The 14,131-nt window shown below is 57.6% G+C and overlaps 3 protein-coding genes across 3 annotated transcripts; 1 reads left to right on the top strand and 2 right to left on the bottom strand.

Moving 5' to 3' along the window:
- Window positions 1-2,634: 2,634 nt before the first annotated feature.
- Window positions 2,635-7,383, bottom strand: BXZ73DRAFT_91463 (uncharacterized protein; the record flags this gene model as incomplete). Its single annotated transcript, XM_048025984.1, has 8 exons — window positions 2,635-2,869; window positions 4,530-4,617; window positions 4,720-5,923; window positions 5,953-6,129; window positions 6,292-6,387; window positions 6,447-6,751; window positions 6,816-6,977; window positions 7,005-7,383. 8 exons carry the CDS (start codon window positions 7,381-7,383, stop codon window positions 2,635-2,637), a joined length of 2,646 nt encoding a protein of 881 aa, XP_047875174.1.
- A 1,582-nt stretch (window positions 7,384-8,965) lies between these two features.
- Window positions 8,966-10,076, top strand: BXZ73DRAFT_51115 (uncharacterized protein; the record flags this gene model as incomplete). The annotated part of the gene is made up of 4 exons (XM_048020561.1): window positions 8,966-9,175; window positions 9,439-9,621; window positions 9,678-9,868; window positions 9,947-10,076. Coding segments are annotated over 4 exons (714 nt in total), but the record flags the coding sequence as incomplete, so codon positions are not given.
- A 2,142-nt stretch (window positions 10,077-12,218) lies between these two features.
- Window positions 12,219-12,633, bottom strand: BXZ73DRAFT_103912 (uncharacterized protein; the record flags this gene model as incomplete). Its single annotated transcript, XM_048015734.1, has 4 exons — window positions 12,219-12,281; window positions 12,332-12,342; window positions 12,408-12,450; window positions 12,502-12,633. The coding sequence occupies 4 exons, from the start codon at window positions 12,631-12,633 to the stop codon at window positions 12,219-12,221; spliced, it is 249 nt and encodes an 82-aa protein (XP_047875172.1).
- Window positions 12,634-14,131: the final 1,498 nt, after the last annotated feature.

Genomic DNA, 14,131 nt, shown 5'->3' with positions numbered 1-14,131 from the left:
TGCTCATCGTTCCGGTGAGTCGCTTTCGCAGCCACTCGTTCTGTGTCATCCTGACCAGTCGCTTCGTCTTCGTCTGGCAGCCCTGCACCCTCATGCATAGCGCGGTAAGTGCCCGATTGCTTCTGCTTGTCCCGTAGGCGAGCTGATCGTCTCAATGCGAAGTCCACCACCGCAGCTGCACCAGTGTACACCGGCCGCAAGATGTCCCTGAGCCTAGACGTTTGCGGTACACCCGCTCCATCGTCGCCCACAAACTCCGACGCCGCGCGCTCTGTCCCTGGCTGCTCATCACTGTACACGCGTGACAGAGCGTCGGCCAGCACGTTCGTTTCACCAGGTATGTACTCCACTATGAACGAGAACTCGTTCATGATGTCTAGCCACCTGTGCTGACGCGGCGACAGGTGCTTCTGCGTCATGAAGCTCTCCAGGGATCAATGATCCGTGCAAATGCGGAAGGTTGTGCCATAAAGAAGAGGACGAAACCGTTTGAGGGATTCCACAATGGCAAGTAATTCGAGTTCATGTACTGGATAGTTCTGCTGAGCCGAGTTGAACTTGCCCGACCAGAACGCGATGACCTTCGCGGTTTTCAAATCCGCGCCCTGGCAGATGTATCCGCTCGCGCCCGTCAAAGACGCGTCCGTCACGAGGTAGATAGGAGGTGCGCCCTCCGAGTAATCCAATGTCACTCTACGGTTGTTGCGCCACTTATGCACGGATTCCTTAACAGCGTCGAATGCACGCTGCGCTGTTGGCATCCAGAGCCACGAGCGCGACGCACTTGTCATGCTTGAAAGCGTGCCCATTGGAATCCTGATCCCTTCGCAGTCTGGAGCCAAGAATCCTACAGCACCGAGGAAGCTCGCCAGCAACGTCTTGTTCGTTGGTGTCTTCCAGTTCAAAACCGAATCAACCTTGTAAGGATCCATCCTGATACCATGCTCGTCTATGACATGTCCTAGAATCTTCAGTTCTCGTGCGAAGAAATACATCTTATCTGCGCCCAAGAAGAACTTCTCGCGTCGCAGGACGTCAAAGACTATTCGTACGTGCTTCAAATGATCTTCAACCGTGTCTGAGTAGATGACAATGTCGTCTAGATATACGTCCATGAACACGCCGATGTACGGTGCGAAAATGTGGTTCATGACCATCTGGTACGTTGTCGGACCATTCACATCCCCTTGCTGCAAGACTAAGCTTTCCATAGTGCCGTCCGGCGTCGTGAAAAGCGTCCTGGAGACGTGTTCGGGCACCACCCGGATTTGTTCGTACGCGTCTTTTCCATCTATGATACTACGGTACCTATGCTTCACCACATTGCGCAGGATACTGTCGATATCTGGCAACGGTGCTGCTAACTTCTTTGTGTTCGCGTTCTGCTGACGTTTATCCACAACAGTGCGCAGCTGCAAGACTCCGTCTTCGCGTGCAGGCTTCGGAATCATCAGCATAGGTGACGCATTCGTACCAGATGCAAGTCGCCACCGCCCAGACTCAAGGTAAGCATTCTTCTTCTCTTGCCATTGCGGGCGAAGCGCATCCGGGCATCTAGACGGCCGCCAGCCATAGATCTTCGCCTCATCAATGAGAGGGATCGTATGGTTGATGTCTCGTATCGGAGGGAGTGCCGCACGCGCCCCGTCCTGGCATAAGTCCGCTGCGTCCTTGGTTAGCTGCTAACGCAGCTTCTCTAGTTCGTCGTCCAACAGGTCTGCCGCTGCTGACTGAATGACGGCCGTGTCCTCGCGTCCTGGAGGAATCTCACACGGCTGTGTCGATCCTATCACCACACGAGTTGGATTGAAGCCGATTGCAACCTTGTGTTGGTACAAGAACGGCGTGCCGAGGATCATGTCGTAGTTGTCGAGGTTAACGACATCGAAACGTCGCTTGGTTCTTATTTCCTGATACTCGAAGTCAACCGTAACTGAGCAATTGATCTTAGAACGCGATCCATGAACTGCAAGTTGTACAGGTAACGGTTTCTCTAGAAACTCCGGCTTAAGCTTGAGCTGATCGACAAGCGTTGTTGACACGAAATCCGCCATAGATCCAGAATCCAGAAGAGCCCGAACGGGCTTGCCGTTGACATTAACCGATACTACTATGGTACGAGGCATAACACGAGTGTAGTCCTTTGTGCGTGATGCATTCCGCTCTACCGCAGGTACTGTGCCTGTCCCCTCCGTTCTTGCCTTCGCCTTCTTCGTCTGCCTTACATCAGGAAAAAACCGTTTGCTCCAGAACGTGACTGGGCGCTCTGTCGTGCTCGCTCACTCAGAGCCATGCTCCAGGCGGCTCCGGAGGGCTATCTAGCGCTGACCGGCCATCTTGAGACCGCGCGAGCGTCCGTGCCGCCTCTCTCGCACTCGCGAGCATCCTTGCCGCCTCTCTCGCACGCGCGAGCATCCGCGCCGCCTCTCTGGCTCGCGTGAGCATCCATTCCACCTCTCTTGCACGCGTGAGCATCTGTGCCGTCTCTCTAGCTCCTGTGAGCTTCCGCAACACCTCTCTAGCTCGCGCGAACATGGGAGGATGCCCGGGAGTGTTCATGAGCGCGTTGCAGCTTAAAGATCGAGCATGTACATGGGCCACCGGAGCACACATGAGAAGTTGTAGAGCACCAAATCATGTATCATCACGTAGATAACGGAGTAGTACAAAGTCGTGATGACGAAGGTAAGGATTCAAGAAGAACCTCTCACATTTATCTAGTACGTTATCTGTTGTCCATGTCCGATCAACCTCCCGTCCCCACACAGGTATAAGATGACAGCTTCGAACAATGGAGGTAACAGGAATGATAGAAGAGCGGCGGCGATAATTATTTGTAGAGACAGATACGCGGAACATACCATTGACGCTACAGTAGTGAATCGCCAGGTGCATCTGTTCCCATAGCCTGTCGGCAGGTGCAGATGCATCTGTTGATCTCAGGTACCACCCCGTTGCTATATCCACCCCCATCACGCCACTTCCCCAGGCGCGCACACGCACCTCATATGGGCGCCCACCCGTGCTCGTCGTCCCGACTCCCCGCCGTCCTTCCGTAGGCGTACTAGTTTATTATGAGAGATGAAATATATTTAGTATATTCTACTACAACATGGAGGTAGCGCGGCACGGCGGTTGGAGGCGGAGGAGGGCGCCGCGGACGAAGGAGGGGGACGCTGGTGAAGGCGCGCGAGGCGCGCGCAGCACGTAGGAGGCGGGCGCGGAGGCGAGCGACGCGGAGGCGGGCGAGGCGGAGAGCTGGGACGATGCAGAGGGTGGCGTGGACGCGAAGGAGGGCAAGGCGGAGGGCCGGGACGAGGTAAACAAGGTGGAGGGCGACGCGTGGGGAGGCTGGCGGCGCGGAGGACGACGCAAGCGGAGGCGTGCGACACGCGCGGAGGTGGGCAGCGCGGAGGCGAGCGAGACGGAGGAGGCGGAGGGCGACGCGGGCGATGGTGGGCGACACAGAGGGCAGGGACGCGGAGGCGGAGGCGGTGGACACGGCGGCGGCGGAGGGCAACGCGGAGGGCTGGTAGGAGGAGGTGGAGGGCCGGGACGAGACGGAGAAGATGGGCGACGTGGACGTGGGCGACACGGAGGGCTCACGGGAGGAGGTGGAGGGCCGCACGCGGGCGGAGGAGGGTGAAGCGGGCGCCGGGCAAAGGAGGATGATGGGGAAGGGGAGGACGAGCAGGACGAGGACGGTGACGTGGGCGGAGGACGCGGAGGTGGAGGAGGGCCGGGACGTGGCGGAGGAGGGTGACGCGATGAGGGCGACGCAGAGGCGGAAGGCGAGGGCGGGCGATGCGGGCGGAGGAGAGCGGCGCGGAGGAGGACGTCAGTGTGGACGTCCTCGGCCTGTCGTAGGCAGGGGGCATGGGTGGGCATCGGGAGTGCAAGAGGACGGAGCGGAGGACTCACCAAAAAACAAGTGCCGCGGCACATCGCCGCGGCCCCCATATTCCGATCTCCATCGTATGGACGTCCTCGTGCGGTGTTTTTTGTTGTGAGTGCGGTCGGGAAGGTCGGTATAGGGCGGGATCGAGGTTGAGGTTGAGGTCGAGGGAGGTCGGAGGAGGGAAGGTCGGTGTCACCTGGTGACACCGGAGTCCAATAGCAGACGACAGTCGACCATATGGTCGCTATCGTCTGCCTGGACAGAGCGGGGAGGCTAGGGGCAGCGAGGGTGGAGGAGAGGAGCAGGGGCAGGAGGAAGCGAGTGAGGACAGCGACAGCGAAGGACGCGTAGCGCGCATCAGCGGGCCCGTTGATGCGCGCCACGCGTCCGTGCCGTATACCAAAGGTGGTATAATTTGAGAACATAGGGAGGTAAATGCAGATCTATAGTGTAGTGGCATACATCACTATGGATTCACGCTGTGGGTTCGGGTTCGACTCCCGTGCCTCCATTGTTTTGGGCGCTTACGACAGGTGCATCTGCACCTGCCGATAAGTACTCACAACAGGTGTTTCTAGCGATTCACTGCTGCTCATTGACGGGGTCAGGCTCAGCACGGAACGGAGTGAACCACTCGACGTAGGCGAGTGGGTGCTTGAAGTGTGTGCCAAAACCTGCGGGCATGCGGAAGATCGCTCGCACACGAGCGACACGCAACCCTGCGATAGAACAAAAGTGTCAGCTTTGCGCACCAAAAATGCGACTCATGGCAAGGAACACACCCTCAATCGAAACTATGGGCCCTTCCACCGGTTCCACACCTGGCTCCCAGGCGAGAACAGTGTCAAAGTGAGCGGGAATCGCAGGATGGAGAGGTCGAGCGGGCTTGAATGGTGTGGCTCGAACGACGTCCTTGATGGGAACCGGGGAGACTTGGCGCATTGCAGGGAGGTACAGAGACATTCGGTGATACACCGGGAATGTCTGACTCCCAGAGATGAGAACTGTGGGTGGGCGGGGGCGAGAGAGAAATACGGTCTTGAGGTGGTCTTCCAGGTTGCGCACAAAGTTGGTGCAACCAAAGCGTTGGACCAGTTCGCGGATGGGGACAGCGGGAAGGGGAGGTTTTTTCGCAACAAGGTAGGGGGGAAGCGCACCGTTTGAATCACCCACGGAGTCTGTCATCTCAATGTCGCCGTCCGTGTCCTCGATGCACCCTGCCGCCCCTGGTGTGTCCATGTCCGAATCCTTGCGGGTGAGATCTGCTTGCTTGGCCCAGTCGAGGAAGTGCTGAAAGCGCGAGATGGTCTCCTGGCGGTTCAACCACGTTGTCATCTGCTTGATGTACGCCCGCTTGTTCGACGCATTGTAGGCATCTTTGGTGCAGTCGATATGGAGGTGCTCCGATGCTTCCGTGTTGAAGCCGTCAGCCGAACCGAGTTGACGGATGGAGACGGGGTAGTGGATGGCGGCGTGGATTTTAGGAATGTTGAAATGGTCGCGGATGCCAAGGGAGGCGAAGACGTGTTTGTGGGCATGGAAAGAACGCCACACGGACTCGGGGCGGGCAAGGGAGCGACTAGTGTGAGCCTCGAAGTGAGCGTAGTAGATGAAGTCGAGAACCGCGCGCACGGCGCGCACGACTTCCGGTTGTTCAGCCGCGCCTGTTAGAGCGCCAAGGAAGACACGCTCCATGTTCTTGTACTCCGTTCCCGTCCACTGCGACACCAACGATATCCCCTTCTTGAAGTGCCGGAGACTGGGGTGAGACGGCATTGCCTTGAATCGCCTGTCAAGCTCGTCCGCTCCACCAGCAAGAGCATCTGTCACCCATGAGACGGTATGGTCCTTGAACACTCCCTTGTGTAACTGATGCAGTAGGTCGGGCGTGAAGCAGGAGAAGATGTCGCAGTGTGGATGATCCCGCCAGAAGGGATCAATGAGTTTCAGGCCTAGGTCTTCGAACTCCGAAGGTTTGAGGCCTTGGTCTTGCTCGTCGATGACTTCATATACTGATTCCGGATCCTTCATCATGCAGTGGACGGGATCGCCACCGAGTTCGAGTGGACGGTGCACTTGGGGCAACAGTTCTCCTTGCAGCAAGACACAAGACACTGCTCCGGGTGATCGGCGATGTATGCAGCGATGATGGGATGGACTCGCCGGATGAACCCGTCTGCGCAGACCATCTCAACGCCGTCCTGTGCTGCAGCCTTCAATGGTTCCAGGATCTTCGCCATACAATGATGGAAAAACCGCCATTGTTCGAGGGAACGGGCGGATTTCTTGAAGCATTCGAGCTTCGTGACCGGTATGTACCCCACAAGAACCATTGCGCGCATGGAGGGCTGACGGCGGATGCCCTTCGGGATGTTTCCTATCGTCATATAGACAGGCCACGCTTGCTTGTCGCCTGAAAAGCGCGAGAGCTGGGTCTTGTCCGATGAGAGAATGACCGGAGCGATGGTGGCTCCAGCCGGGAGGTTCCCCTGCGCCATAACGGTACGTGAGATGTTGCCCAGCTGCCGCATGGTGTGATGCTACTCACCTGTGTTTCCCACCACCAGTCAGCCGTCCACATCTCCTCGATGACAATCTCCGAACCATCCTTGGACGCGACAAGCCTCTCGGGAGCAAACCTCACAACTCCGTCGAACACAGGGTTACCCAAGAGTTCACGGACGATCTCCACTGGGTTGCGACGCCATAACTCCACATTTTCCGTCTTCATCTTCCCGTTATCGTCCTTCTCATCGCCCACCAGCTCCCACTCGTTACAGATCCACTCCGCTGTGCCCCCGGGAAGTTGATCTAGCTTCTTCAACAGCTCGTACTTGTTCCGAAACGACAGATCTGCTGTGCGACGAACCTTCGCGAGGTGAGAAACAGGGTGACTATTGGACAGAAGAATAAACACGAACTAATGGCAATGATAGATACTCTTCGATGGCTTGCTGGCTCAGTCCGCTCGTGAAGAGCCACTTCACCAAGTCCCACTCTTCTTCAGATGCGAATGGCGAGACGATTGGCGTCTTGCTGTTGTGCTTCTGAGCAAGAAGCTCCTCGAATGTGGTACGTGCTCTTCGAAGTCGTTCACCAGCGCGACCTGAAGCCGGATATTCCCCACGCCATAAACGTTTAGGGAGTCCGCCAGCTTCTTCATCCTCGACCTCTTCCACAGTCACCCGGCAGCCGGGATGGGGTTGCGTCGGAGAGGGTTGGTCGGCCGCTTCGCCGACACCATGCTGCCTGTCATCCGATAGGGTTGCTGAAGGAGATCCGAGATCGGATGGGAATGTGGCAGTCGTATCTGAGGGTGGGGGTTCTTGAGGTATGCCATGGAGAAGCTCTTGTACGCGTTGATTGACTTTCTGACTTCGCGCGGATCGACACGCAGTGGACTGGCTGATATGGGAGAGTACCCCTTGTGGGGTGGGGAAGTCCTTGCCGCAAAACTGGCATATGTGCCGGCGTGCCCGGGGCATTGAGAAGGATATATGGAGCGATGAGTGAGGGAAATGGATAGAAACCGTATGAGTTTGAGCTTCGTGGTGCAATTTGCGAGCTGATACGCCCCTTGCAGCAGTGGCGGCAAAATCCGAATATCTGAAACTCCGCCCACATGGACTCACCCCGCTCAGGCCCGCTGGCAGTTCAAGGCTTGCCTGCAACGCCCACCATCTCCTATTCGACGACCCCCCTTCTTCTCCATGCCGCCACGCAGCAAGAGGGGCGCCGATCAGCTCCCCTCCGATGACAATGAGGTGTGTGCAAATCTATGACCTCAGCTTGCACAGTATTACTCATGCCATTCACCTGGTCATAGGTGGCAGAAAAAGAAGGGTCTGGCTCAAACAAGCGTCCCAATAGAGCATGAAAGCCGACTAAAAAGCGGAAACAAGGCGGTATGATCTCAGTTCACTACTCTGCTTTGTGGTACTGAACTCAATGTCACTCGTAGACGAAGATGCAGAAGACAAGAGGGCCGCGCAGCTCGAGCGCGAACTCAAGGATCTTCGGAAGAAGAAGAAGCAACGAGACGGTCCGGCTAGGAACAAGAACGATGGCACTGAGTCTCCTGGACCCGAGTCCGAAGACGAGTACCTCTCAGATGGAGGAACATTCAGGCGCAGTCATGGGATGCGAGCCAAAGTACGTTGTTTGTGTATCCACAGTTGCTGTATACTCAACTGCCTTTTAAAGGTGCGCGAGAAATACGAAACAGCCCCACGAACAGCACTCCCTATGCGCATTTCCCATCGCGAGGGCAGTGGGAGCCCGCCGCGGGGGCGCTCTCAACAACCACGGAACTCGCAGTCGCCGCCAGCTGGTTCTTCACGGCCGCCTTCTCCACCGACATCGCGACCACCCTCATCCCTCTCAGGTGGTTTGCCATCATCGCGCTCCCACCCTTCGTCACCCGCTCGGTCATCCTCACGCTCCCATCGGGATGATCTATCTCGACCTCACCCACAAATTCACTCACGCCCACTGTCGCCCTCAGCTCGTCTGTCGTCACCTTCTCAACCAAGGTCGCGGCCGCCATCCCCTTCTCGCCCGTGGTCACGTTCACCATCGCCTTCTCACCCACGTGCGAGGCAACCATCCCCTTCAAGTCACCCGCGATCGCGGCCACCATCCCCTTCTCGCCTGCGGCCACAGTCTCCATCTCCAGCTTCTCGCCTGCGCGCAAGGCAACTGTCCCCTTCAAGTCGCCCACTGTCGCGTCCGCCATCCCCTTCTCGCCCATGTTCGCAGCCGCCATCATCACGGCGTTCTCACCTGGTGCGCTCACACCCGCCATCGCGCTCTCGCCCGCAGTCGCCCCCACCCTTGCGCTCGAGTCGTCCACGATCACGCTCTCAACAACCACAATCGCGCTCTCAACGCCCGCAATCGCGCTCTCAACACCCGCAATCGCGCTCTCAACGCCTGCGGTCGCGCTCTCGTCTGTCCCCTCCAGTGCCCCATCAACGGCCCACCCAAACAAACACTGCGGGCCCCACTGGGAACATCTCTGTTCTGGTTCTAGGTGTGGATCCGAAGAGTCGTCCGTCCAGCGGCCAGTACATCCCGGAAGTCAAGACCCTCCTGGAACGCGCCATCAACGAGTTTTATTGCTACCTGTACACTACTAATGCATTTCCCAGCAACGAACAGGCCGAAAAAGCCATCACAGACGCGTGGCAAGTGGCGTACGCGTCCCATACTAAGAACAGAGACGCGCCGCCATATGAGCTGGACCAGCGAATGATCCGCCTGGCAAGTCCATCCCTCGTCATCGCCTCCACACCCGTTAACTATGGTTGCAGATCCTATCACAAAGATCGAACACGCGTGGTGAGCCCTTCTATGCGTTTCGCGCCTCAACTGCGAAGGCTTTCGGCTTCCGGACGAGCGAAAAGAAGAGGGACTGGGATGAGAATGCCCGGAAGAGCGCGCGGCTGCTCAAGGAAGGCACCTTCCATCACAAGGTTTGTTCACGATGTCCACTGTCTGTAAAGTGCCGTATCTGACGTTATTGTGTGTTGCCTACTAAGACGTTCGACATTCGCCCTCATGAAGAAACAACACGGGACCGTTTTGCGGAGAACAATGTCGTGTTTGAAGCAATCTCAGCCACCTTCTTCGATTCAGGAGACGGCCACTCCAGCATGGGATTCCAATACCCCGAGCGGTTCAATCCACTTCCAAACGAGTCCATTGCATTCGTGATGACTATTGTAAGTTGTCGTGTCTAGTGCCAGCCTATTGCTCTCCACTGATATCTGCGCTTGAGATTCGAGCACATATTGCAGAATGGAGCAGTGGCAAGAAGGTCGCAGATACGTTCAACCACGGAGACCGTGGTGACGATTCCTCAGGGCATGCCAAGCACTACCGGGGCTTCCTCGCCAATCTCAAGGAGTACGAGGCAGCGAACCCGCAAGCGTGGAAGAACATCCGGACTCGCATGTATTCACGCGCCTTGTAAGTCACTCAGTCTTCACGTCTAGTACACATGGTGTCACATTCTAACTTCCTGACACGATCTTCACCGATTCATAGCCGTGCTGGTGGGGGGACTGATCTCAATATCTCATCCACGCGGGTCTCGAGCGCCGCGATGAGCAGTGCAACCAGTCAGCTGGCGGGGCGGACCGGGCTTACTGACAGCGAGTCGGATCATGAGCCTTGAGCGGTATACATTCTTATTCTCTACATGTCGTACTCTATAGTATATTCGTTTAATCAAGCTGTTGGAATTGAGTCTCGTCAGGATGGTGCATGCGGGCGGCGGTGGCACAACTGCCAGCAGGCTGCCCGTGCCCGGGCGAAATATAGCCTTGCATTGTACACTATTGCACTCAGGATTTCATTGCTATGACGTGCTCCAGAGACATCTACTCTGGAGCACTCCATAGAACCTTCTCTGTCATACTCGGGACGACTCGGTCGAGTGCGCGGCTATGACTCTGGAGTGCGCGGGCGCCACGAGCCTAGTCTCCGGAGTGCGCGGGTGCCACGAGCCTAGTCTCTGGCGTCTCCATAATTGGGTACTTGTCTCAGCCGACTCCGGTGGCTCTCGAGTCTCCGGTGAACACCGGAGACAAGTCGTTTCTTCCTGATGTACAGGCCGAGCTGCGCAGGTGATGACTCTCAGTCTCCACAATCTGCGACGTACTAAAACACTCACCTCGCTAGGCTGGATGCGAACGCAGCGCAAGCCAAACCACCTGTCCACCTTGAATTCGGGATCGTGGATAGAGGCGAAAGGGATTACCTCAGTCGTGTCAAGAAGAGGGAAGTACACCTCATATCCTCGTGTACCCATCTGAATACACATTACCACGTCCAGCGGTGCACCTGGGAAGCGGCGATGCACGTGATCGAATGCGCGTGCACGGAGCCAATGAAGACCGGGAACGCGGTTGAGGGAGGCCGGCGCAATCATGTCCAAGAAGCCTCCTTGTGAAGAAGAAGCGGAGCGTGCTACCCATTCGTCCCACACGCCCTGTATTACCCAGGCGGAGGGACCGCAGTATGTGAATAACAATGAGCACCGTTCACTGAACGCACCCCCATTTCCCCGGGGGAAATGCAAGGCGCTTAAAGGGCAGCACATGAATCCGATTGGCGCCAGATATCAGGAGCCAACCAAAATACAAACGTGCTCTCTCGGAGTCGAACACGCGCACAAGTGGAACACTCAAGCGCTGTACCGACTCCGCCACCCTCTCGTTCTTTAGGGGATTATTTTATACACTATGTACTGCTATCAGCCCCTCCAGGAAACACACTTCAGCTCTGGGGGAATGTCCTGCGGGCGCTTACACCCCCTCCCCCCATTCCCCCTTGGGAGGAATACCTCCCTCGGCGCCTTCTGCATGTGTTTCCCCTGGAGAAGAATACCTCCCTCGGTGCCTTCTGCACGTGTTTCCCCTGGAGAAGAATACCTCCCTCGGTGCCTTCTGCACGTGTTTCCCCTGGAGAAGAATACCTCCCTCGGCGCCTTCTGCGCGCGTTTCCCCTTGGGAGGAATTCCTCCCTCAGTGCCTGCGGCCTCCATTGCCTCGCCCGGCCGTGCGCACCTTTTCTCTTGTGAGGAATTCCTCTCTCGGTGCCGGCCCGTGTCTGCTGCTTCGCGCAACAAAGAGGATGGTGCGAATGTTTCCCTAGAAGTCGTGTGTCGGCCAGTGTGCGCGAGTGCGTGGGCGAGAGTGCGTGGCGCGCGCGCGCGACCCTCCCGCCCTCGCGCGCGCGCACTTGCCCCCGTCCGCGCCGTCCCCCCTCAGGTCCCCGTACCATGCGGCGCCGGAGGGCAATGATCGCAATGCTTGATGTGCCATGCGTCCGCCGGCGCCCCCGCTGATTTCCATCATCGGTGCTCTAGATTCCAGCACTGCCTCAGATAGTGTGAACTATCGTTCCATGGTGCCAGCCTACGCCGCGCGCGCGCGACGCGACCTCGCGCGATGCCGCGCCCCCAGGAACCTGGGGGCTCCTGGGGAGCGAGGATGTCCCTAGCTGACCACAGCCACCCCCGCAGTGACTCGATGACGTTCAGGTCGATCTCATTCCGGTTTTCTCGGAGACGCGTCGCGCGGTCCGCCGGCCCGTAGTTGTAAGAACAGGAAGAGTACCACAAAACAAAACATTTCTACGAAGGGCGCTGCCAGTTACGAGCACAAATCCGGTTCCACCTCCAAACGCTGAACCCCCCGGCGGCGTTCTCCAGGCATAGGGCGAGCATGAGGTCGCGCCCCATGCTGAACAGCACCGTAAGTAACTATTGTATAGCCACGAGAGAAAACCGCACTCACCTCTCCACCACGTCCGATCAGAACTTCTTCCCCTTCGCCAACCTCTTCTTGCCCTTTCCCTTTCCACCGCCGCCATGATCCTGTGACGCTCCATCAGGTAGCCCTCACGCCGTGACAGAACGTAGCTTACCTTGTGCCAACCTAGGGTTTGGGTTGTCTCGTGCCAGAATCGACACCGACCATGGGGAAGCTTATGGTTCCCCCACTCTTCTTCTGCTTGATTCGTTCCCCAAGACCGACTTTGATAGCCTGAAACGCACATGTAAGCACATTTCCTTGCAACAAAGCTGAAATACGTACCGTAAGCACCACCGCGGTGTCCATTTCGACGAATGGGCCTTGCATCATCTGACGCAACGTCTGCACAAGATCGCCAAACTCCTCAGAACCATATATAGGTACGAAGAACGCGCTCACATTGCGGTGTTCCATTTTCATCGGCCGGCGAGATCGAATAAGGTGTGACGGTCGCTGGGAGAATGAACGTTGACGGTCCGGGGCGCGAGCACGGGTGGTCGTGGCGGCGTGAAGGTAGGGACGGTCTGTTCAGAACCTAGCGCGAACACGAGTGACGAGGTACTCACCTTGGCTGCCACGCGGGTGAGGCGCGCGCGCGAGACCGGGGGCACGTTTGCGGAACAAGACCGAGAGTGAAATTTGCGGCGGGTCCGGCGGTCGCAAAGGGGGAGGGGGATGATCTGTTGAGGACCCAACGCAAAGAGTAACGAGGAAAAGCTCACCTGGGCTATCGCGGGAGTGACACGTGCGCGTGTGGCAGAGCGTCGACACGCGTGGACGACGGTAGGACGTGGGTATTCGGCGGTCGCGGCGGCGTGGAGGATGAAGGGGACGGGGGAAGGACGGGGAGAAGATCCAGCGCGAAGTCGAGTGACGACACTCACCTGGGCTAGCACGCGCGGGAGACGTGCGCGGGCGGCAGGGCGTCGCCACTGGCGTCACCAACGCGGTGGTAATCTGGTTGTATAGAGGAGTGCTTTGGTTGGGGCAGAAAGAAGAGGTGAGAGAGGGAGCGGCGAGGAGAGGAGAGGAGGGCAGAGGAGAGGCGGCGAAGACAGACGAATGGTGAGACGCTCGTAGAGTGTCGCACGACGTAGCGAGACACTCACCGAGCACTCGGCAACGGACCACAATGTTGATCGTCGGGCTTTCTGGATGTGTTCGAGAGTGAGAGGCCGCCGACAGACGACAGTGGATGGAGGGCGAGGATGTGGCAAACGCGGGAGCGTGGAGCGGGGCGCTGAACGTTCGATTAGCTTCTCGCGCTTGTGATATCGCACGCGTGCTCACAAGGTGCGTTGCGTCTCGCGATGCGTAGCGTCTCTGGTCGTTCCTCACCTCGATCGCCTTTGGCCTCGTTCGCAAGGCCCGCTTGAGTGGTACTTCCTGGCGTTTCGGTTTTCCAAGCTCTTTAATTCCTGAAAATAATCCTTGCTCATATGAGTTGACGACATCTCCCAAGGACGACGCTCCCAAGGACGACGCTACTTACTGTTTGGCCAGGCCTCGGTGTCTTCGGCGATGTCCGCAGGGCACCGCTTGACTCCTGATTCCGTGATCCGTCGCGGCGTTCAGTTGCGGGCCGAGCGCTCGGCGTTTATTCCGGCAACTTACCGGCGTCTTACTCTCCGCGTTGGCCCGGCCCGGGCTCCTATGTCTGATCAACATCAAGCAAAGCCGTATTCATGACGTCCCTTGGTCGACCATCAACGTCGCATGCTTCAGAGAGCACCGCTCCATGGATTTGATAAACAACGACGATGCGCTACAACCATTCATGACAACTGCGTAAACATCTCGGCGCGATCAGCAGATAGAGACTGAGGAGTCGGGATGCGAGCGAGCTATGACTGCCTCTCCTGCCCGGCAGTCCCCCTCTGAGATACCGGCACGTTCTTGACCAACCGGAATC

The sequence above is a fragment of the Epithele typhae genome, assembly GCF_022376455.1.
Source record: "Epithele typhae strain CBS 203.58 chromosome Unknown BXZ73scaffold_46, whole genome shotgun sequence".
Lineage (NCBI taxonomy): Eukaryota > Fungi > Basidiomycota > Agaricomycetes > Polyporales > Epitheliaceae > Epithele > Epithele typhae.
This window is presented reverse-complemented; position numbering and strand designations above follow the sequence as displayed.